Source organism: Hyperolius riggenbachi, chromosome 1 (assembly GCF_040937935.1).
Source record: "Hyperolius riggenbachi isolate aHypRig1 chromosome 1, aHypRig1.pri, whole genome shotgun sequence".
In the NCBI taxonomy this organism is placed as follows: domain Eukaryota; kingdom Metazoa; phylum Chordata; class Amphibia; order Anura; family Hyperoliidae; genus Hyperolius; species Hyperolius riggenbachi.
In genome coordinates, this window is record NC_090646.1 from 228,965,273 (window position 1) to 228,990,517 (window position 25,245).

At 42.6% G+C, this 25,245-nt stretch overlaps 1 protein-coding gene and 1 long non-coding RNA gene across 6 annotated transcripts in view; one reads left to right on the forward strand and one right to left on the reverse strand.

Annotated features, from left to right (window-relative positions):
• LEF1 (lymphoid enhancer binding factor 1) overlaps positions 1–25,245 on the forward strand; it is a 169,744-nt gene that overhangs the window by 51,583 nt on the left and 92,916 nt on the right. For 2 of the 3 annotated variants that reach the window (XM_068231175.1, XM_068231183.1), the window contains exon 4: positions 15,922–15,969. The exons of the other annotated variant lie outside the window; for it this stretch is intronic. In XM_068231175.1, coding sequence (XP_068087276.1) covers positions 15,922–15,969 — 48 coding nt within the window. The remainder of the gene's footprint in view (positions 1–15,921; positions 15,970–25,245) is intronic. 3 annotated transcript variants of the gene reach the window in all.
• Positions 957–24,206, reverse strand: LOC137503751 (uncharacterized). Of its 3 annotated transcripts, none has more exons than XR_011019322.1 (3): positions 24,071–24,206; positions 21,382–21,498; positions 957–1,157 (listed from the first exon to the last, which is right to left on the reverse strand). It is a non-coding gene; the product is annotated as an uncharacterized lncRNA (long non-coding RNA). The 3 variants fall into 3 exon arrangements; XR_011019323.1 differs by lacking the exon at positions 957–1,157 and adding an exon at positions 15,723–15,912; XR_011019324.1 differs by lacking the exon at positions 957–1,157 and adding an exon at positions 17,267–17,555.

Consider the following 25,245-nt stretch of genomic DNA (forward strand, 5'->3'; position numbering starts at 1 on the left):
TAGGCTGTGCTCACATATGTTTACAAAGGAAGCTAGATACGACAGTGCAGTTTTAGTACAGAGTTTATTGAAGAGGAGGGCTGGTATTGCATACACCATTTTAGGCAGGAGAAAAAAAAAGAGTAAGGGAGGAAATAACATCAGGATTGGCTTCAGTCAGAGGCAGTAAAGATAGAAAATGCCTGGAACAGTTTTCTTATTATTTACTATATAAAATTCACTGAAATCAAAACATGGACAGTACAATGCATATGTTGTGTAAGAAGAACAAATATTTATCTACTTATATATGTGTTTTTTTCTGGGATAGTATGGCTGTTCCTGCTTTAATATTGGAAAACCCTGAATGGGTTATCATTTTAAGTGCTCGTTTATTTATAATTACACATCTATGAAATGCAGTTATGAATATTTTTCTGAACTAGAGCCTTAAATAGTTTTGCACTTGAAGATGTCCCTGTTTTCAATCCCAACAAGCTGGGAGGAATGGGTGTGTGATGTGATCGCTGTGCTGATCTGTGTTTGCCTGAATTCTCATGAGGCTTTGAGAGGAAGAAGAATCTGGATGTAATCTCTAGCCAGCTAAGGCAGCTTCAAAGTAACAGCTTCAAATTTCAGTCCACGGATATGTGGAGTGTGGCCGTAGCATATCTGGTAGGTAGCTGAAACTGGATATCGCTCCCTGACGGCACTTTTTATGTGATTATAATGCAAGTGAGCATTCATCTCCGAGTAAAAACTACAACAGAATACTGCTTTACAACATCGATGTTGAGCAAATGGGAGAAGCCCATAAGAAAGGGCATCATTATGTAACAGCATAGTGCACCCTCTCTATAGCCATGAATCCTCAAGCTTGAAAACTAACCATGATTTCAACTAGCTGGCTTGAGTGGTTTGGAAAAGTGGCTTAGGAAAATTGGATCCTTGGAATTACCACAGGAGCTGAGTTTACATTACTTTAGAGTAACTTTAATAATGATGCACCGTAGTGCGAGATAGCTACTTTAAGTGCGCAGCCAGGAATTGTGCACTGCCATAGGCCCCATCGCTATTGTTGTTCTCTTCCATGGGTAATGGCAGCCTGCTATTGGGCGTCTTCCTCTCTCCATAATGCAGATCCCACTATTTGGCAAATAGCATGTTTACGGCGCTACCTGAAACAATGAACAATCATAGTGCCAGTTGACCATAACTAAAGGCTCGTGCACACGTGCATCTTTTCCGCACGCCCAACCTGACGACATGACCAACCACATGACCAAGAGATTGGATGACTTGTATTTTCCATCCAACTCATTTGCATACTGCACATGCAAGCGGAATGACAGACTGTACAGTATAGCTGCATTCAAAATAAGTGCAAGCCATTCAAAGCCAGCTGCACGATATCAGCCTAACAGGCATGTGAGTCAATCTGCCTGTTGGATTATGCAAACTGACTATTGTCAATTGTTCGTCTAGTCCAGGCATGGGCAAACTCGACCCTCCAGCTGTTACGGAACTACAAGTCCCACAATGCATTTGCCTTTATGAGTCATGACTGTGGCTGTCAGACTCCTGCAATGCATTGTGGGACTTGTAGTTCCTCAACAGCTGGAGGGCCAAGTTTGCCCATGCCTGGTCTAGTCGTTTGTCATGCATACACGCGCCCAACTATCACCCAACAGACCAAGTTTGGATGATAGTTGGGCAGAAAAGTTGCATGTGTGTACGTCCCTTAACAGTGCTGTGACTAGTTTCACATTAGTTTATGACATATACGTGATCTCCCACACTCCCTGGTATGTTTGTAGACTCCACATATTGAATAATTTTGACAGCTGTTGATTTTGTGCTTTTTCTCAGTCATAAAACTATGAATAGTGAAATTATAACAGATTTCCAAAGCTATAATTAGGTTATAACATTGTAAATTTTATTAATTTCTAAATTCTTTGCCATTTGTTTTTATGACATGCAGGCATATGCGCTTAATAATAGGCTGTGCTGACTATGAGATGCGTGCTTGTGCACGTGGTCCTGAACTGCTACGTGCAGAATGCCCAACAATATCACATCTGGTTATTGTAAATCATGGAAGGCATTCCTACAAATTGTCAGTCTGAAGATCAAGCTAAGAACTTCTGCCTGATTGTGCTTTTTTCATACTGGATGCAAAATGGCATGCAACCCTGCTCTATTCCATATCATTCAATGCAGTCTCCCAACAGCAAGGCCTAAGTGATGCATATGATAAATCCGCATAGAGCATGCTGCAAATGAAAGTTTATTATTATTTAGTATTTATAATAGCACCGACATCTTCTGCAGAGTATATTGTCTTGTCGCTTAACTGTCCCTCAGAGGGGCTCACAATCTAAACCCTACCATAGTCACATGTCTATGTATGTATCATATAGTTCATGTATGGTAGTCTAGGGCCAATTTAGTGGGAAGCCAATTAACTTATCTGTATGTTTTTGGGATGTGGGAGGAAACCAGAGTGCTATGAGGAAACCCACGCAGGCATGGGGAGAACATACAAACTCTGTGCAGATGTTGCCCTAGCTGAAATTCGAACTGGGAATCCAGCGATGCAAGGCGAGAGCGCTAACCACTATGCCACCTTAAGCCTCCAAAGGTTGATCACATGACCAGGAGCTGCTGCAAGACAGATCTAGATTTTAGGCTCTATGAGTGCTGTTGCTTCTTGAGTTTGGATTGCATCATCTCCATGGTTCAGACTAGAAGGATGAAAAAGGAAATGAAAGCGCTCGCTCCAAAATCAGACAATTAATACACTCTCATAGAGCGATTAGTCTCTCAGTGTCCACTCAAAGGACTGTGCTAGTACAATACGTATTACAAATTGCCAGGTGCTGCAGTTAATGGTGGCCACTAATGATCCAATCTTTTTCATCCAATCTTACCATTTCTATGTAATGTAAGGTAACTACCTGAAGTATCCATTCAGTATATTCACTCAATTTACCCTTATACTACATAGATTTGGTAAGATTGGATGAAAAAGATTGGATCATTAGTGGCCACCTTAAGTCTCTGGGCTATATCCAGCAGTGTAGTAAGTTAGTATGCATATAATTGCACTCTTGGCATATCGCTCATACATCCACCTCGCCTCCCTTCATGAACTCACTCACCGGATGTTGGGGTCTTAATAAGACCAATCAGCGTCTTCGGGGTGTATGGCCCCCCTGTCGCCTCCCAGGCTCTCTCCTTCCCTTTCAGGCCGAGTGCAGGGTTGATCCGTAGCTGAGTCCTCTCTTCAGGCTTGGTGTAGCGTATAGAGAGAAAAACACAGGAAGATCAGCTTCCAATAGTGTAATTCTGTTTTATTAAAAATCCATTTAAAAACAGTTAAAATAGCGCTATGCAGTGTACAGTCGGGTGCTGGTGAAGTCCGGTCCCTTATGGCCGCCAATGACCCACACACCCTCTCAATGTTCACCGCTGTGCGCTCTATAGAAAAACGCTAATACGCCAGGCTTTATAAAGCGCACGGCGGTGAACATTGAGAGGGTGTGTGGGTCATTGGCGGCCATAAGGGACCTGACTTCACCAGCACCCGACTGTACACTGCATAGCACTATTTTGAACTGTTTTTAAATGGATTTTTAATAAAACAGAATTACACTATTGGAAGCTGGTCTTCCTGTGTTTTACTCTCTATACGCTATACCAAGCCTGAAGAGAGGACTCAGCTACGGATCAACGCTGCACTCGGCCTGAAAGGGAAGGAGAGAGCCTGGGAGGCGACAGGGGGGCCATACACCCCGAAGACGCTGATTGGTCTTATTAAGACCCCAACATCCGGTGAGTGAGTTCATGAAGGGAGGCGAGGTGGATGTATGAGCGATATGCCAAGAGCGCAATTATATGCATACTATTAGACTAGAAGGAGGTCAGCTTTGTCTGACTAAGAGAGCTTCAGCCCATAGCACTGACAGTTTGTGGTACAGGAAGTGACCAGTGTCATCCAGGAGGGGTCAGGGCTTGATCTCTCGAGTGACAGTGTGGGGCCAAGGCTGTATAGAGGCTAGAAACAGATTCTGTTGCTATGCTGGGGGAAGGAAGTCAGATAGAGCAGCACACCAATAGAAAGGCACAGAGTGGCTGGGGTAATTGGGAGAAAAATGCCCTTGGCCAGAGCTCAGTCAAACTGATCTGCTAAATGAATCGCTTGCAGACTCACCAAGGGGGACCGGGGACTGCTGTACACATGCTAGATTCTTGCCTGAGGCGGTCTCTGTCGGTCGCCACAGCCAAATCAACACTAGAATGTGTACAAGGCTTTAGATATAAACAAGCTCTGTCACTGTATGCCAACACAGATCTAGGAAAACCTTTGTGTCTGAACTGGGACTTAAACACTACTTACTTAGAAAGTGGCCATTTGCAGTTATAGGCACTGTGAGCACCCTCCTGGTATTTCACATACCTTCCCTCAAAAGAAAAATCCTGAGCTGTACTGGAAGTTGGAGCTCAAGGTAGTGGTCGGTATACACTTTCTGCTTCACTTATCTCTCTAGAAACAAAAAACAACCCCTACAATGGATAGCTAGAGGTCATCTCCTGCATCCATACATGGGAGTTTGTTGAGGACAAACAGACTGCTTTAAATCGGTGGTCAGCTTTTAGGCTAGGTTCACATTAGGCACTGTGTTCCCTGTAACAGCAGGAACACAACTGAATGGGAAAGCAGCACTTCGCGTTATACGCATATGGTCAATGAAAAGTATGCTTGGCTGTTACTGTAAACACACGTTTTCTGGAAACGCACTGCATGTGTTACGATGCCTCTTGCCGTTATACCACAACGCACCTGCTGCACTGTGAACGTCACATAGATTGTGAATTGCAGTGTTAAAAAGCAGCCATAAGGCTGCACCGCAACTCACCACTGTGAACCTAGCCTTATTCTAACATTGCATTTTCAAGCCTGGCTGTAAATGCTCTATGCTGCTTTTGTCTGAGTGGCAACAGAATATGCAAAACAAAATTTATGCTAAATTCAGCTCATGAGAGTAATAAAAATAGACACCAAGGTCTTTAGCACGTGTTGTGGTTAATTCCTTTTTCCATTTACTTGCATATATTTTAGCTGTAAAACTGGAGCATGAAATTACAGATTACGCTGTCAATGTAGCAGCAAATTTGACACATTAGAAGAAATGGACATAAAATGGCATGTGTACAAAATTCTAAAAAAAAATCATGGTCAAGTGTATTTGAGCACAGAACTGTCCGCGCTCAGCAGCTGCAAGAGCAGCAAGCCAGATGGCACGGAACTACAAGCGCCATGCTTGCCATTGCACTCTTGTGTGATGATATTGTCCATACAGCAGTGATGTGCAGCAGTCCACAGCAGCCAATCATAGTCAGCAGTTCTATGTGGTCATGGTAATGAGAGCTGTAGTCAGCAGTTCTGTGTGGTCGTGGTAATAAAAGCCGATTTCTAGTGGTGTGCTATGGTTAATCACGCTCTAAGTTGGAATTTATTACATGAAAACCAGTTGAGGTGCAGTGTAATAAACTTGCTATGTGGGAGAATTTGGAAAAAGTAGTGAATTTGATGACATTGGGCTCTATTCACAAAACTTCTCAAACATGACTTATTATCACCTAATTAATAAAAATAAGCTTTCATCACATTTACAAGCAAAATAATCACTCAAAGTAAGTTGTTCCTGATTAACTTCATTTCAGTATTACTTTTCTTACCTTAATTATATTATTTTTTTGCTCTTTGGGAGCTTAAAAATGTAACTTAGATAAGGTGGAACCAGGTGAAAAAATCTTTGTGAATCATGCCCAATTTGTTAGATGTGAACTACTGTAACTACTACAAATCATGGGGCTCCCCAGCAAAACATGGAGGGGGCCCAATGTTCACACTCCTTCTCTTGCCTCCCCATGGTGCCCTCCACGGCCTTGGGGTCCATCTCACAAGACAAGGGTCATAAAACAAGTGTGGCCATCATTTTCACACCCATAACAAGTGTGGCCACAAAAACACCTGATCTGAAGTATAGTCCCCTGTATCGGAGGAAAGGTTGGTTAGTGCTCTGGGCCCCTCCTGCGATTGCACGGGCTGCTCCCCTCTAGTTACTCCCTTGACGCCCTCATATTCTCACACAACAGCTAACATGATGGATTTGTATTTCCTAGAAGGGTGAATCTGCTTTTTCCTGATGACGCTTTGTAATGTGTTTTGTCCTTTGTCCTAAATTGTGAATTTATTTGAATAAAGAATGATCCTAAAAGTGTTTTTATTGGGATGCACCCTCTCTGTTTCTTTGCTGTTCAGTTTTGTGCTGACTAGAAAAGTAGATTGCTTCTTCCTGATGGCGAGCACTGAATAAATATAACATGTACAGTTGATGGTCTCAAGAAAAACATGCATCATTTAGTAAATTAGAGTTGACTCAAGGAAAGGCATTTTCAAACAGGGACCTTGTTGCAGAGGTGAGAATATGGCAGATTGAATCAGGATATTGTTGCTGCTGTCGGTACATTGGTCTAATCACCAGTTCCTACTCTGTCACTGGACTCACTGTATACACGTTCTTAGTGAATGACCTGTGTTTTTACTTCTGGATACATAGTAGAAAGCACATTCACTGTGTAAGGATAGTTGACACCAGTTTTCATTATACTGCACATATAGAAGGAAATGCATGTTAAAGTAGCTATACCGGTACTTCCTTCTCTCACATAGTACCTGCATTCTTCTTAGCTGTCCACAAAGCACCGGATGTTTTTTGCTAGAGCAGTTTAGATGGTGAAAGCTGATTCCTACAGAGAACACCTTCACTTTGTTACTATTTTGTACATTTGAATGAATGAAGTTCATGGAACTATGAAATGTTTGGGACTTTTTTTACTGCTAGCACCAAGAAACAGTATAATAACATGCTTGGATTTGCTTAACACAGCAGTGACTTTCTAATCATTGTAGCTCATTCTGTCTAATCATTGTAGCTACAAAATAAAGTAAAAAAAAATATACAACGCAAAAGTCAGACCCTCACTAGACGTTCCCTGTTATAACAAAGGGCAACAATAGGCATATATTTCCCCACATACAAACTCTATTATTATTATTATTATTATTATTTAGTATTTTTATAGTGCCGACATCTTCCGCAGCGATGTACAGAGTTTATAGTCTTGTCACTGACGCTCAGAGGAGCTCACAATCTAATCCCTACCATAGTCATATGTCCATTGTAGTCTTGAGCCAAGTTTGTTGGAAAGCCAATTAATTTACCTGTATGGTTTTTTTGTGTATGGGAGGAAACCATAGTGCCTGGAGGAAACCCACACAGACACGTGGAGAACATATAAAGTGTAGTACACCTGAATATGCAGCTTAGGGCACCGTTTCAGAAAAAAATAATATTAAGGAACGGTAAGGGGTGCAGAGAAGGGCTACTGAGTTAGGCAGGGATCACACTTTTTGCCGCAATGTGAAATCACAAGTAGTGCTTTCCTATGGGGCCGTCTACGATTCTGTATAGGGTTTAAAAAATCTACAACCTGCACTACTTTTCCTCACAATATGATTCCTCACTGAAACAGAGGGATCTATTCCTACAACATACACAGCACACTCAGTCACAGCCAAACACACATATCGTGTGGCAAAACGCTTGCGGGGAATCATCTGCATGTCCCTCAGACACAAGTGTGATCTCTTCCTTATTAAAGACCTTTTATATGATAAGCCTAGCTGAATAAACTGTGATGATTTACTCTTGAGATTAGGAAATTAGCGTGTACTTGAACTCTGGAACTCTGTTGTAAACAAATGCTCTGGAAAAGCTCTCTTCACAAGTCATATTCCACATATACCTTACCTTACAGGGGAGCAGCAGAGATACAGCGATAACCCTTTAGTATCTGCAACAACTATCAGCATGTCAGATCTTTAGTGATCCCTGACACCTGAGCATCTCCCGATCGCATTGTTCTTACATCCCCTCCATCTACGGCAGGGGTCTCATACTCGCGGCCCGCGGGCCATTTGCGGCCCTCGATACAATATTTTGTGGCCCTCGCCAGCAAAAGCTTGCTTATAGTTTGCTTCAGTGCTCCCAAGTAATCCGCCGCATCCCGGCCACTAAACAAGGGCTGCAAAGCCCCCAAATCGCCCGGGGGGCAATCCGCCGGCATTTCCTGGAAGGGGCAGAGCTTTCAGCTTCAGCTCTGCCCCTCCTGACGTCAATCGCCGCACAGATCGCCGCCTCTCCCCGCCCCTCTCTGTGAAGGAAGAGTGAGAGGGGCGGGCAGAGGCGGCAATGCGCCGCGATTGTGAAATTCCTTATGCGGCCCAGCCTCATCCTGACTTTGCCTCCTGCGGCCCCCAGGTGAATTGAGTTTGAGACGCCTGATCTACGGGAATCCCCTCTCCACTGCATGAAGCTTGTTCTCCCTCCGCCCCCGCAGAGCAACAGATACGTCGCTAGCCTGAAGGCTGATGATGCATCTGTAAAGCGTCAGCAGTGCTCTGTCACTCAAGGGATTGTGTACCGATACCTGCCGGGCAACAGAAATCCACTGGTGTGTACGGGGTATTTGTCATTACTGAAATTCTATTTTATTTTCACACACAAATCTCTGCAGGATTCACACAGTAACGTTCAGTAAGGATGTGGTAACCTGCACATAAATTACTACTGCGGTTATTGCACATTACTGAACATCTGCCCTCCGTATTTAAATAGTAAGTGTGGAGGTTCTCCAACTCCCAGCCCTCAAGGCATACAGGGATAGAGGCTGATGAGGAGCAGGATGAGAGGTCCAGTAAGCAATATTTTGTCATAAAACAGGTAGTTTAGTTTTATAAAAGTAACCACTATATACCGTGTAAGGAGATAGGGGTGTAGATGTCCAAATAATCTTAAAAATCATCCATATACTTTAATAATTACCTTGAGGACAATTCATAGGTCAATCTCACACACAGAGCTCTGTAGCAGTAACATATCGTTTATAAATCACTAGCACATGTGGTGGTAATGTTATCCAGTGTGGTTGCTGTTAACTGTGTTACCCCAGGAGCTATTTGTATTGTAGATACTACAGTCTGCTGCTTTGTAGCGGGTGTGACACAGTTAAACTAGCCATAGACTTCTAGATTGCCACACAAATTAGCAAAATGATGGAACCTTATCAGAGAGCGATCTATTCCTGCCACACACACAGCACATGGCTTTCCATTAAAAATACATCAAACCGCAGCGGTGCGCAATGCAATGAAATGGTATGGCCCATCAATTAATATTGCTTCTGCCTGACAGAAATTTTCTGGCCTGTCCAATTGATATTTTTGAGTGAATTTTAGGTCAAAATCAATCGAAATTCAATCGATTGGACATGTTAGAGCAATACATTTCTGCTAGATTCGTCAGAGTGAGTGACGATTGTTAAGTATATTGCCACCTTTCCGGCTGGTACACACATTAAGTAGGATTTAAGAATGTTCTTGTAATCATGCAGAACTGTCCCCCTGCTGGTTAGAACTGTTTTAGAATAAATGCTTTAATAAATCTGGCCAATTGTGTTTTGATTGGCCAATCTTATCACTTCCATGGAGTATGAGAGCTTACCTACACGATCTGTTTTTGTTTCCAAAATCTGTTGGTATAATTGGCCAGTTATTGAACAGCCAAAGTTAGATGTGTGTATCATACTTTAGCAACACTGTATAACAGCACATCAGCATGAAACCTATTGAAAATTGTTCAGTGCACTACTCAAAGCATTGCAATGCCTGAGGCCCTGGCATGTTTTTATGTAGGCACACACTCCACATAACAATGAAATAGTAGTAGACTGTGTAGTTTTCTTCTTCCTCTCATTTTATAAAGCATGTTTACTACAGATTTAGTTTTACAATTAAGAATTGTTTAAATTTGTTTAAAGAGACACTGAAGCGAAAAAAAAAAAATGATATTATGATTTGTATGTGTAGTACAGCTAAGAAATAAAACATTACGATCAGATACATCAGTCTAATTGTTTCCAGTACAGGAAGATGTAAGAAACTCCAGTTGTTATATCTATACAAAAAAGCCATTAAGCTCTACGACTTTCAAAGTCGTGGAGAGGGCTGTTTTCTGACTTTTATTATCTCAACTGTTGGTTAATTTTTTACTTTTCCTCTGCCAGAGGAGAAGTCATTAGTTCACAGACTGCTCTGAAAGAATCATTTTGAATGCTGAGTGTTGTGTAATCTGCACATATTAGAGAAAGATGCAGTGTTAGAAAAAACACTATATACCTGAAAATAAAAATATGAGAATATTTTCTTTGCTGCTAATCTTCTAGTAATTATTCATGGTACACAACCAATTCATTATATCATATATTTTTTTTCGCTTCAGTGTCTCTTTAAATTAGATTGCAGTGGTTATAGCTCCAAGTACATTTTTCCAGACCAGTTCAATGATATTTGATACTGTGAGGAGGTCGACTTTAGTTACCTGTTTGTTTCCAAACATCTTGCTCTTCACGTTTAATTTATTTTCACAATTCTTTGTTTCAAGTTTATTGTAGAAAAAGGTGTCAGGGGTATCAGGCTACTCTTATCACATTACCAGGGCCGGGCCGAGGCATAGGCTGGAGAGGCTCCAGCCTCAGGGCGCAGTGTAAGAGGGGGCGCATAATTCATTCATCTGTCATTCCTAATTGTGTTTGAAGCAGAAAGAAATAAGAAAAGGGGATACATGGCAGTGACTGCAAGCCAGATAACTACATATTAAGGTGTTGGGAAGGTTGTGGGCCCTGTGGCACCTCTTAGTCTAATAGCAATCAGTGTGTGACGGCTGGGGTGGGGGGGATGGAGGGGCGCACTTTGGTGTCTCAGCCTTGGGTGCTGGAGGACCTTGTCCCGGCTCTGCACATTACCATTTGTGTGAAGCACCAACACACACTGATGCTGGTCAAAACAACTGCTATGCAGAATGTTCCTGTCCTCAAGGCACGCGGAACAAATGTTTGTGGTGGGCATACATGGTCAGAGGCTGGAAAGAACAATAGCTAGATTGCATGGCTGCTGACTTCAGCTCCAATGCTGGGGATACACGGTACGTTTCTGTACCGTGTATCGACTAGCTGATCCGGCCAGCTGATAATATTCAGCTGGCCCGATCAAGCCCCGCCGGCGGACAATGGCAGAGAATCGAGCACTGATAAGGAAGCGCCAGCGGTGACGAGCGGCAATCGATCCGCGCGCACTAATCGGCCGCTGGATCGACCCGTGTATTCCCAGCATTATAAAGCCCCATCTACACGATACGATTCTTTGTGTGATTTGATTACAATTCTATTTACGTATGGTGGCCCTGATGTGTCATTAAGAGATGGAATCTTAAATCATTGCCCCAAAGGCAGGGCAGATGTATTGTGGCTTGTGAAGTTTCAGATAACTGCAGACTTTACGGAGACTCACCAGTGGATTTGCAGGTTGAAAATTGGTGTTATGCTAAATACACACAATGCAATTTCCAGTCCAATTGACGGGAATCAGACAATTATTTCTAACATGTCCAATCTGCTCCTGTTCAATTTTGCAATGGTATAGTGGAAAAATCGATCCAGTTATCGGGAGCAGTTTGGACATGTACACATGATACAACTTCCCATTAGATAGACTGCCGATTGGATGGGAAGTTGAATCTAATGTACCAGCATTAGTATGCTCAGGTATTCCATTGACCCCTACACTGGCTGTAGATATGGGCTCACCCAAGGCATTGAGTCTAAGTGGCTATGGGTCCACACCAGAGCTCCCTACAAGGGATGATGGGCTGCCATCACTGGTGGGAGACACACTGTTTTTTTGTCTAGTAGCCACCAGGTCATGGACAAAAATATTGGGAGATCAAATCCAGAGAATCAATATTGATCAGCTTGTAGCAACCTACATGATGCAGTGTCCTTCCCACACACTTATTTTAGCTGGGTGGGATGAAGCTGTAGTTGAGTGGCAAAAAAGTAGGTGTGGTCAAGAGTGGGTGGTGCCAATGGCAACATATTTAGTATGCCAATGTTCCAGTGCCCCATTTGGAAAAAAAATATTTCCTTTGCCCTCCTTACAGTTTCTAGCCGTTTTTAAAGTACCGGCATATCCTAAATATGCAGTGTCCTTGTATTGTGGCCAGTACAGCACACTCAAAAATCACTCATATTTTTTAGCATTCCCTCAAGTGAGTAACAGCTCTGTTGGGCCCCGATTATGTCCCCCCCGCCCCCCTGCATTGCCGTGCCAAATAAAGGTATAGAGAGTCTGAGACCATCTGTGACCGCTAATGTATTGGTAGGGTGCATTGAGGAAAATCGGCTGGGTGAGACATTCGATAAAAAAGGATGGGAGGAATGCTGTGATCTCATCACTTGGTCCAGCTGAAAATTGCTGGATTAGGTGACTGCATTCCTCGTACATAAACATATACTTTAAACTTTAGACTGTAGGTGAAAGGTAAGCATACAGCCAGCTTACCATCCACAGACTAGCCCCTAGACCCCACCCCGCTTCAGCCAACAAACTCTGGCCAATGGTGTGCCAGGGTAGCAGTACAAAGGGATTTCTACATTCTCCTCTGGATTAGTTGTTACTTGACACTTATCCAATTGGCAGAAAAGATTGAAATCTGGTGGATCAAGTTTTAAAGTGACCAAATATCTTTTGTCAATAGATCGTTAACTGCAGTGGCTCAAACTGACATACACACAGCATAATCACTGACCTTCCTGTCTAAAATCCATACATTTCAGTCTATGCACCAGAAGTATTTTAACTAAAATCAATCAATGTGTGGCTTTCTATTGCTAGTGCACAAGCATACACAGTACTGTCTCTCGATGCGATCAGGATCTTCTGCTCATTCATTTTCAGCTCATTATGTGCTTGAAATCATTTGAACACTGTCACTCAATTTGAGAGAATGCCAAAGACTTCCTCCACTGATTGCTTGAAATCAATTTTCCCCACAAAACTGTATGTGGTCACTTTAAGACTATATGTCGTTCTTATGGATTTGAATTGGAATACTAAAATTAAAGAGCTGTGAATAAAGCTATCTTCAGCTGTATTTTTTCCACTTAGTGAAAACAGCTATGGGTGATGTCAGATCCAGCACTGAAAACACAGCGAGCCCTGGCAGAATGTAATACAGCTGCAGTCCAACATGATGCTGAAATGGGGTTGTGAGAGCATAAAGGCTTTCCGTATTCCCAGGGCGCACAACTGCTTGCGGCCTTGGCTTTGATCTCTTCAAAGGCTGCTGCCTCCTCCTAGATGGGGGAGACTTGGCTGCCGTTCGCTTGCATTGAAAAAAGGCAGAGGTCTCTATTCAGGCAGAAATCAATCACTGTGCAGGAACAATTAAGTGTAATTCAACCATCATGGAACCAGGATGAGATTATGGGTTTGTTACCTGAGTGACTGCGTGGAGATGGGGAGCAGAGGCCTGCTGCTGACACGCCACATTCTGATGACAATAATAGGCCCATGAGTGATGTGACGGGCGGAGGGGGGAGACACAATGACAAATCATGGTCATGCTGTCCAGCCGAGCAGAAAATGAGGTTACAATTGAGAGATAATGCTTGCATATGTAACCGTATTTTTACAAGCTGGGCAACTTCAGGGAATGAATACAATACACCCCCGATTCACTACCATGCAAAAAGTGACTGCCAACTTCCTCAAGGTTGGCTATAGGTTTGCCGTTCATATGTCCATGTATGTTTATATACTCTAAATGTACAGACGATAAGTGCATTGCTCTCAAAGTGTTAACTATTGATGTCCGAAGTGATTGCTTTAGAGTAGACCATTTTATGTCTGTATAGGCATTCCCTGTCTTCTGCACTTAAGTTACAGTAGGACAAGACAAATAAAATTTATATTGCACTTTTCTCCTGGCGGACTCAAAGCACCAGTGCTGCAGTCACTAGGGTGCACTGTGTTAAGGAGTCTTGCCCAATGTCTCCTTACTGAATAGGTGCTGGCTTACTGTACAGAAAGCTACTAGCTACTGTACTGCAACAAGCTATTGGCAGGGCCAGACATTTTTTAGCTGACTGTTATGTTCCCTGGTACCTCGTGTCTCTCCTCCTGTTTTAGTATACAAAAGTTGCAAGTCTATTCTTGGCTTTATGTCTTTTTAAAGATGCTTTATTTTTTTTAGTTACTTTCAATGACCACACACACACACGCGCACGCACGCACGCACGCACGCACGCACACACACACACACACTCTCTCTTTATCTCCCCCCCTCTCTATCTCCCTCTCTCTCTCTCTCTCTCTCTCTTCCCCCAAAAATGGTTGTTGATCAGTTGAAAAACGGTTCCTACTGAGAGCAATAAGGCAACATGGCAGCCAGGTTCTTGCCATTATTACTATGACATACAAATGGCAGCCTCCTTACCATACTTCTACATACAGTACATTTATATAATATGCTGTATGGGCACACATTCAAATCATTCAATTTTATTTGTTTAAATACCAAACAGAAGCAAAATGTAACAATAGATATGTTGTTAATGCTCACAGCATGAATCCTTTAGCTAACGAACATGTTGCACCTACCTGCTCACATGCCATTGGAGAAGCTGAAATAGTATTCACTGTACTGTGGGAAAGTGAAGCAAAGTGACCAATCAGGAATTTGGATCTGGTCACGTGCTCCTCGTGTGCACCAGTTTTGCTCCAATTCTCCTGGTGCTGGTTTTGATAAGTCTCCACCACCGTGGAGGAGGAAGACATGTCATCACGGAGGCAGTCCTCTAACAAGTTACAGAAAATAGTCAGCAACAGTAGCCAATCAGGTGTCTTCATTTACCAGTGTGCGCTAACATCATACAATAACAGCTGGAATAAATATGTTTGTATGGATAACACTCTTTTCTTTCCTCCAGCTTTTGTAAATCAAACCCTTTGATCTGCATGGCTCAGTTACACTGCCAGTTCCTCATAAATTAATTGGCCACAATTTAACAAATAATGGTTAACATGCAAGTTTTTGTTCAACCAAATAATGTTTTTAATTATAACCACTTAAAATGTGTAAACTTTTCCTCCTCCTGCTTGAAACAGTAATGTTCTGTGTCAGTGTTGTGCCTTATCTAGTGTATTAAAAGGGAATACTCATTTTTTAAAGATTTTTCTTAAATGGACAGGGATTGTGGGAACGTAAGCCAAGCCCTAACCCCTTGATACATGTTATATTAATGACACGTCCTAGCACCAAAATCCTGGTCATGCTTGTCATAAGATAATGTGCAAAGCCTGCGTATCTTGTCTTCACAACCATAAAAATTACAAGTAGGAAATCCTTACTAGCCAGTTGCAGCAAAAAGTGCCAATTTACTCCTTTATCCCTCTAGGGAATGGCCAATTAGGAAAACACGCTTTAGAAGCTTATTAGGTTGGCAGTGTCTAGCAATACTTGATAAAGCTTTGTTGTGGCATGTTTGTCTCCAGTAAGTAGATGTGCAGGCCAAAGCACGAACAAGTTTAACAAAGGTGGTCATTAAGCTGGAGCCATGAATGATGTTTCCGGCAACCATTACATGCACAACTGACACCAGATCAGATAGAGGTAGACGTTCTCCTACGACGCCTTCATGGTTTTGGTTCATTGTATTGAATAGGAAAGACAAAACAGGTGTTGCCATAGTCCTATATTATTTTTATTGTTGTTGTTTGATGCCATGATAGTAATATTAAAAAGAAATATGTATTTGTAGTGGAAGTAGAAGCGGTAGTTGCTGTCGTAGTCACTTCTTGGATTGTATAGATTCTCTTAGCTTATTCATCTTTTACTTTGTAATTTCATTTTCAACCTTTTTTTAAACTTATTTTTCTGTTTATTGCTCCTGTTACTTGTTACCCTTTCACAGACACAAAAAGGAGAGAAAATTCATTGGGGACACAGTAACATTAATCAGGTATTTTCTAATCCTTTACTACATTTTTTTCAATAATCATGTAATAATTTTAATAATGCATATTAAAACAAGAGATATGTATGCATCCTGCATCTCTCCCACTGGAGAGATTGTATTTCACTTCCTGTTATCTGCAGCAGGAAGTGAGCAGAAATCTCTCCTGCACAGTCTTGATACCAGTAATAACATGGCACCAATCCACCTCTCACTTAATCCATAACCTCAGTGATGTCACACATACATTTACTGACTCCTATTGTTTGCAGTCATGTGACCACGTATTCTCACTTCTGTTCTGGAGGTGAACACTGTGTCTAATGATAATGACAGGCTCCCTCCCTTTATTAGGGGATTAGGGGCGGGCTGTGGTCTAGGGGTCCTAAAAGGTACAGCGACTCGCCTTGGGACCCAGCCTGAAAAGAAAATATGTGTATGCTCATTTTTTTTCTCTATTTTGAACAGCCTCCTTTGCTTTTCCGGGGGTAGAGAAGAAGGACACGCTGCATTGTTAGTAAAAGGTGGAACTAGGCATTAAGTTATGTAAATGCCTAAGAAATATCAGCTTGCTAGTAGACAGACTATCAACATTGAATATAATGGAAGTCTTTTGAAACCATAATGCTGGGAACTCAGGATGCAATTTCCTGTCCGACGGTGGGAATTGGGTGATTATTTCCGACGTGTCCGATCCGTTTCCAATCGAGAAAGGGATCAATTTTGCAAAGTTATCATCAGAAAATCTATCCGTTTATCGATTGGGAGCAGTATGGACATGTGTACACGCGCCATATTCCTGTCCTATCACCCATCGATAGTATAGGAAATTGCATCGTGTGTTCCCAGCATACTATTTTCAATAGATGTTATGATGGTAATATCAAGCAAAGTTAGATCAGATACATAGGTTCTTAATGCAATTGGCTGGTCCAAGTGTGAGCGCATCGGGTGCCGCAGGTATAATCAGTGCATGATCGGCGTTTTCCATAGCTTTGTACTACATCGGGTAGTATGAAGTTAGCAGCTGCAGCAGTCAGATTGATGTTAAGCAGGCAATACATGCATCATTTTTTTTCTAGCAGATTCAATCATTGATTAAATGTGCTAGAAGTCTACACGGTCACATTGATCAAAAATTACATTTATTTGTGGCAAATATCGAAATTATGACTGGACCAGATGGAAAATTTCAGCCGATTGGACGTGGTGGGGATGAGGTGGTGGATCTTCAGCCCATAACATTGTACTGTATCAAACAGTAGATCAAACTGAAGATCTATCGAGCCGCAGAGTTGCACGGTAAAATTTATTGACAATCTGTGTACCGTTTATGGGGGATTCAATCCCTCTAAAGCTTAGTAACCACGTCGCGATTTTCCCAACGATTTTCCAGTCGACCGATGATTTTTTGAGCGCTGTGCATGACCACGCAACGTCGCTTAGCGTCGCATCACAATAACGACCTTCACGGCAGATCGGATAGCGAAGATCCTAGATGACTCCCATGCAAAGTACTGCGATTGCTTGAAGTCTCTTTCACTCCCGGCGTGCATCGTTGTGTGGCGTCGTCAATGGGGACGTTGCACGGCCTGTTGGGCGATGAGTACACAGCTTCAGATTAAAATCAGAGAGGAATTGAACTGTTGGGTGACAATCTCAACATGTATGGGCACCTTTGATCAGTATTTCTGCAGTGGTAGCAAAAGTACAATCTGTAATAGCTGGTACACATCAAGAGCGCTTCTGAGCACTTTTAAAAACTAAGGTATTTGTATGGGATGGATCACACCAGAGAGATGTGATTTTTTCCCCAAACTCAAACACAGGTCCTGCAGCATTTTGGATTACGCCTCAATGTAAAAAACAGGAAAAGTAGAAAATCGCTCTAAAAAAAGACTAAAACAGAGCGATTTTGTGTTTTTTTAGCCAAAGCTGTTTACTTCCAGGTCAAAGTGTACAAAAGTAAAAAATCGCTATACCAAAACACTACAAACATTGTTAGGCATAACTAGAAAATCGCTGGGCACATGCCTGGAATCGCTTAGAAAAAAACGCTTCACAAAACACTTAGCGATTTTTGGTGTGCACTAACCCTAAGATATCATCCTGTTTTTTCCCAAACATTATGAGATCTCCTGCCCCTCTTCCCTCTGGCTCCTCATAGACATAAACATGCACATTTCTTCAAATAATGAATGAGTATGCCCTTCCTTCCTGAGAGATCAGTGCTTGCCGGAACACACACTGCATGTCTGACAACCATCTCAAGTCTATGCTGGGCTACATGACTGCACATCACAGGCCTGATGCTATGCTGGGCTACATGACTGCACATCACAGGCCTGATGCTATGCTGGGCTACATGACTGCACATCGCAGGCCTGATGCTATGCTGGGCTACATGACTGCACATCGCAGGCCTGATGCTATGCTGGGCTACATGACTGCACATCGCAGGCCTGATGCTATGCTGGGCTACATGACTGCACATCGCAGGCCTGATGCTATGCTGGGCTACATGACTGCACATCACAGGCCTGATGCTATGCTGGGCTACATGACTGCACATCGCAGGCCTGATGCTATGCTGGGCTACATGACTGCACATCGCAGGCCTGATGCTATGCTGGGCTACATGACTGCACATCGCAGGCCTGATGCTATGCTGGGCTACATGACTGCACATCGCAGGCATGATGCTATGCTGGGCTACATGACTGCACATCGCAGGCCTGATGCTATGCTGGGCTACATGACTGCACATCGCAGGTCTGATGCTATGCTGGGCTACATGACTGCACATCGCAGGTCTGATGCTATGCTGGGCTACATGACTGCACATCGCAGGCCTGATGCTATGCTGGGCTACATGACTGCACATCGCAGGCCTGATGCTATGCTGGGCTACATGACTGCACATCGCAGGTCTGATGCTATGCTGGGCTACATGACTGCACATCGCAGGCCTGATGCTATGCTGGGCTACATGACTGCACATCGCAGGCCTGATGCTATGCTGGGCTACATGACTGCACATCGCAGGCCTGATGCTATTCTGAGCTACATGACTGCACATCGCAGGTCTGATGCTATGCTGGGCTACATGACTGCACATCGCAGGTCTGATGCTATGCTGGGCTACATGACCGCATATCGCAGGTCTGATGCTATGCTGGGCTACATGACCGCATATCGCAGGTCTGATGCCAGGCATTGGAATTCCACTGGCAGATATTTCAACAATACTTTTGGCTTTGTTTGTTCTGGCTAAATCTGAAAGGTAATTACTACAGCAAATAAAATATTGCCACATGTACAGACATGCCATTTTTATATTGATTTTCCACAGTGTAATGTGTTGGCGGTGAAGTCGTCTTAGGCTTTGTGTGCCAAACACAGAACTCTCACATTCGTACATTTCAGGCAGATTAAGCCATTTTTAAATCAACAGAATCCCCTGTAATTGGTTAATAATGTCTGATTGCTTTGGTGAGTGGTAGAAGGGTTTGGACTATAGTAAGATGATGCTGCAGTGCATTGAGGTACATGTAACTGGGGGTAAGAATACAGCCTTAGACCACATTCACAGTGGCCGTTGTGTTTCCCGTTACAGCAGGAACACAATGAATCAGGACAGTGGCACCACATGTTATGCTCGGATTGAGTATGGTACAGTGAAGCATACAGTCAATGAAAAGTATCCTTCACTTCTACTATTAATGCACGCGTGCACCTCACTGCAATCCATTACACCGCAATGCCCCCGCTGCACTGTGAATGCCGCATTGCAATGCAGTAAGCCACGTTACAAAGCAGTTGTTAAACCGGACCACAATGCAGTGCACCACTGTGAACGTGTCCATAATATCTTGTTGCTTGTTGCTTTCAATAACGCCTCTCCTAATCCCAGCGGAACATTGAGACACTCCCTTTCTCTAATGCAATAGAAACATTAAAGTGGATCCGAGATGAACTTTTACACATTGCATAATTGTTTTCCTTTCCTATTGTTTATAGGGCATTCCTCAAGCCAAATACTTTTTTGTTTTTGTTTTAATTCTCTAATTCCCTATAAACTAAACCAGCCACGCCCACAGGTTTTCAGAGAGCCAAGGCACTTTCAGACAGTAGCAATGGCTCATGGGAGCCCAGTCTGGGCAGGAGGAGGGGGAGGTATTATTAGCCAGAGATTTCAGAGGCAGAGGGGAGGAGGGAGGAGGAGGGGGATTAGGTTTTTTTTGCTCAAGATGCAGATAAGCCTGTCTCTGTGTAATGTGTACAAACAACATGGCTGCTGTCATTGTATCACAGGAACAAATAATCATATTCTATTAAAGCTGTTTGCAGCTAGATTTGCTGTGTAAACTATCTAAACTTTAGATAAGATATATAGACAAGTTACTTGTTATAGTTAGTTTTTCATCTCAGATCCGCTTTAGAACAAAAATCTAATAAAAACAAGGATGATTTCTATTGGACATTAAATGGCAGTGTATGTTCTTTCATCAGACCAGTGGGGGAAGGGAAGGGAATGGTCAGTAGAGGCGCTTGATAGACATTCTCATAGCTTTGTACTGCATCAAGCTGTATAATGCTAGCGGCGACAGTGTAATCCTTCTGGTGACTGATATTTCAGGCTGTAACCTGATGGGCAGCACAGTGGCATAGGAGATAGCACTCTCGCCTTGCAGCACTGGGTCCCTGGTTTGAATCCCAGCCCAGGCACTATCTGCACGAAGTTTGTATGTTCTTCCCGTGTCTGCGTGGGTTTCCTCTGTGCACTCCAGTTTCCTCTCACATACCAAACACATACAGTCAAGTTAATTGGCTTCCCCCTAAATTGTCCCTAAAGTACGATGGACATATGACTATGGTAGGGATTAGATTGTATGCTCCTCTGAGGGGCAGTTAGTGATATGACTATATACACTCTATAAAGCACTTCAGATGTCGGCACTATATAAATACTAAATAATAATAATAATAATAATAATAATGGAATACTGAGTGCTTCACAGCAGTAACCAGGGAAACAATAGACACAAGTCAGGTGTTGATAGTTTCCTTGGTCTAAACTTATCTAATGGTGTATGGTAGGTTTAACCTGGCTTGTTCATGTTCAGACCTGACAATATTGACAGGATACTGGAAACAAATAGCCTTTTTTTTTTTTACATCATTAGATATTTATTTCACGTACCTATAGATGTAGGGAAGAAAGAAATATGTAAAGGCCTTTGTATTTTCTTTCCCTGAAAGATAATACAGGGTACTATGCCTGGCCTTCAAGACTCCATGCATAATCAAAGAGGGCAAATAGTAAAATAAATAAATGAACTAAAACGAAATGAAATAGCAACAGCAGGAGTGTGAAGATGCACCGATGAGGAGTTTAGTACACAGGGCCGCATTTACCTTTTATGATGTACAGGCAAAGACATCAGAGGCGTGAGAGATGCTTTGAGTTACAGATCTTCAAACAATATAAGTCAAAACAAAAAATCAATCCCTCTGGTCCCTGGGAGCAGTTATCTGGAGATAAAAGAGAAAAATAAAGTTATGCTAAAGCAGTGAGGGGAAAGGAACAGACATGCCAAGGGTACACAGAGCATGAGCAGCGCTGAAGTGGACCTCATATGAGCCAACATCAATGAATTTTTATCTCATCAAAAAAGTTCAGGCTTGCCAACTCGTTTCAGCAAGGCTACAATCTGCTTCAGGGCTGCCCGGAGCTTTGGCTTCAGTAAACTTCTCTTTTTTCCCCCTATCCTTTTTTCACACTTCTCAAATATAATCACATAGGAATTATGTTCTAAACTACTGAAGGCATAAAACTTTACTGAAGTCAGGTTCTATCAAAAACACAGCCGACAAATGACTTATTCTCAGCGCTAGCAGTTCATTGATTTTCAGGGTAATTTTCCTGTTCGGGCAATGTCAACACTATCCTTGACTAACTGAGATTCTTTGGAAGCATCACATAAATTGTATTGTGTATTTACCAAACTTAAAGCTATTCTAAAGTCAAATAAAAACAAAACAAAAAACAGCAACGGTATGCTGCCATGCCTGCTGCTACACGACCATATAGCTCACTCCTTTATGGAAAACAGCAGTGAAAGTTGAAGGGCAATGCTGAACTAGACAGCACTAGTCCTGGTGTGTTTGTTTAGTAGGGCTTTTAAATTTGATTTTGCCTGTAGTTAGTTCAGGCTTCAGAGCTAGGGAACTTGGGAAGTTGCAATTCGATGCTGGTCAGAAGCGCTAGTTCTAATTTACCCGACGGGAAAACACTGGCGCTGGAAGATTAAAAGCTCCTAGATGCGTTACAACGTAACACTCTGGAACGCTTTGTCTAATGTGAAAGAAAACATGAAGGTCAAATAGGCTTTCATGTTACCTTTCTAACTACATCCTAGGAGCGATCCGTCAAAACGCATGGATCAGCTCCCAGTGTGAAAGAGCCTTAAAAGAGTTTCTGAACCAGACTGTGTATGTAGATTGAGGCTGCTTTCCCAGTGGGACGTTACAGGCGCACGTTAGAGCAGCCTGTAACGCACCCCCACTGCACAGCAATGAAAAATCAATGGGCTGTTCACAATGCCCATGTTGCGTTACACAGTAACGCTTCATGTCAAGACAACGTACTGCATGCAGTACTTTATACGCGGCTAAGCCACGTTAGACTGTTTGCACATGCTCAGTACGGGTGTTTTTTATTTAATATATATATATATATATATATATATATATATGTATATATATATATATTTTAGGGGCGGAGAGGAGGCGGGGAGAGGCCGCTACGTAGCCAGGCACATGGCTACTTGGCATTCACTGCACTTGCAGTGTTTACTCTTTGGAGCGGCCGCTGATTGGCTGGCGGGACCACGTGATGCGGAGAGCTCCGCTCACGTGGTCTCCGCGGCGCCTCCGACAGAGCAGGCGCACCAAGAGCTGCTTGTAACGCGGCTCTTGGTAGCGTCCTGCTCCAACACCACCAGGCGTTGCGTTAGGGGCCCGTTATGTGCCCTATAACGTCCCCTAAACGCAACGTCCTGGTGTGTAAGTAGCCTCAAAGCAGCCGCTCCAGGTTAGTGATAGGAAGTCCGGATCTTTTTAAGGATTCGGATCATTCGAATCGGATCATTGAAAAAATCCAGATCTTTGAACCGAATCATTTGAATCATTTTACTAGGGAAGCAGACTGGGGGTGAAATGACTAGCAGGACAGGACTTTCCCTGCACTGTACATTCTGTATGTTCCTGTTTCTTCCAGACAGACATCCACTGTGAACCGAATCTTTCTTTGTGATGATCCGGATGATTCGACTCACAAAAAAGATCCGGATCAAATGAACGATTCGTTCATGATCCGGACAACACTACAGTCCCACCACCAGTCTCCACAGTGCAGTGAATATTAATTAGCCGTGTGGCTGGCAGCAGAGGAGGAGGGGCAGACCTCCTCCTTTAACATTACTGAGCATGTGCAAACAGTCTAACGTGGCATAGCCCGGTATAACGTACAGCGTGCTGCACTTTCCCAGAACGTGCAGCGTTACAATGTAACGCAACGTGGGCACTATGAACAGCCCATTGATTTATTATTGCTGTGAGTTGGGCTGCGTTACTGGCTGCTGTAACGTCAGCCTGTAACGTCCCACTGTGAAACTTGACTCAAGTCTGACTCTGTTTGCCTACTGACAGCTGAGAAGTATGTACTGATCGAGGCCAGTTTCATTGGCTCCTGACAGTGATAAGTGTAAGCCAATCACAGTATTCATATGGTCAGAATTGTAAAAAAATACGCTAGTTGTGCAGCCTAGTACAGAAGCTGCATGTGCTAGCACTATGCAATATTTTTCAAAAGAAAGAGTAATATTTTTTTGTTTTTTTGTGAAAACATCCATTGATTATCTTATTCAGCTAACTGACTAATCCATGCAGCAGTCTGCATAGCAAAATACTGTAGTGAATTCTTGTGTGTCTGTCAGCCTTGCTGCACACTGTCACTGGCAGATGTGGGAAGATGTTTGTGGGATGGGAGTTCCCAGATTTTTATGCATGAAACAAAAGTATCTGTTGAGCAGAAATGCCTGACCTTTCCCAGGGCTTTGATCATGCTGGCAGGCGAGCTAGATAATGAACAAGGGGTGAAGAAAAAGGAAGTTTGCAAAAGCCTCATGTCTTTAGCTGCTAGGCTGATTCTACATCCTCAGCCCTGCTCTAGGAGGAAGAAACGGGAAGACTGGTTGCTACAGGCAACAGCTCCGCCTCTTTGTCTCAGCTTGTTTTATCACACATTGCCAGTTGTGCATCGTTTTGATTGTGTATTTCAATCATTTGATCCCAGACAGTGATTATTTTCTATAGGATAGAAATTCTGATACAAAATGTTTGCAACTACAAAAGCTGCCACCACAAACCCATTATGGCAGCATAGTAAAAGTAAAACATAGCGTGCATATTTAAGTTGTTATACACCATATAACTTAGTCCCATTATGTGATAGTAAAACGGTTCTTCTAAATAGAGAACAGCGCTTGCATTCACCACAATTGAATAAACACAGGCTACAACATTTTTAAAAGATTAGAGATAAAGTTAATGAACACATCAGAACTATTAAAAAAGGAGACCTCCTTGATTGATGATTGATGTATTGCATTTTGTTGCTTGGAAAAGGCCATTCTATGGTGCATTAAGTAGGCAGGAGCAGCATGAGAATGGGGCTTCATAGCTTGAAGTGCAGCAGCAGAGATACATACATTACTTCAGATCTCTGCTGAGACCTTAGGACACCCGAGGCAAAAAAAAACGAATGAAATAAATGTTTGTATCTATCTTCTTTCTCCTAAAAATGACTTTTTAAGATATTCCACAGTTTATTTTATGTTTAAATCTCCTTTTTAAGTTTTAACTGTTTTATATTCTTTTGCTCAATGACACATTCATTGAAGTATGCCAGAGCTAAAATGTATGAACTATTGACCCATTTTATCTCTTTCCTGCTCTCAGAAGCCATTTTCTGCTAGAAAAGTGTTTTATAGCTGTAATTTCTTATCAGTGAGGTTCACACTGTAGTCACTTCCTGTCTGAGTCAGGACTGAGTCAGCCACTTACATACCTGATATTTAACGCTTTCAGGCAGAGACAATGCACCAGATCTGCAGACACAAGGATGCGCTTTATAGGCAGTAGCAGTGTTAGGAAGTTTTGCCCAAGGTCTCCCATTGAATAGGTGCTGGCTTACTCATCAGGCTGAACCAGCCCTTA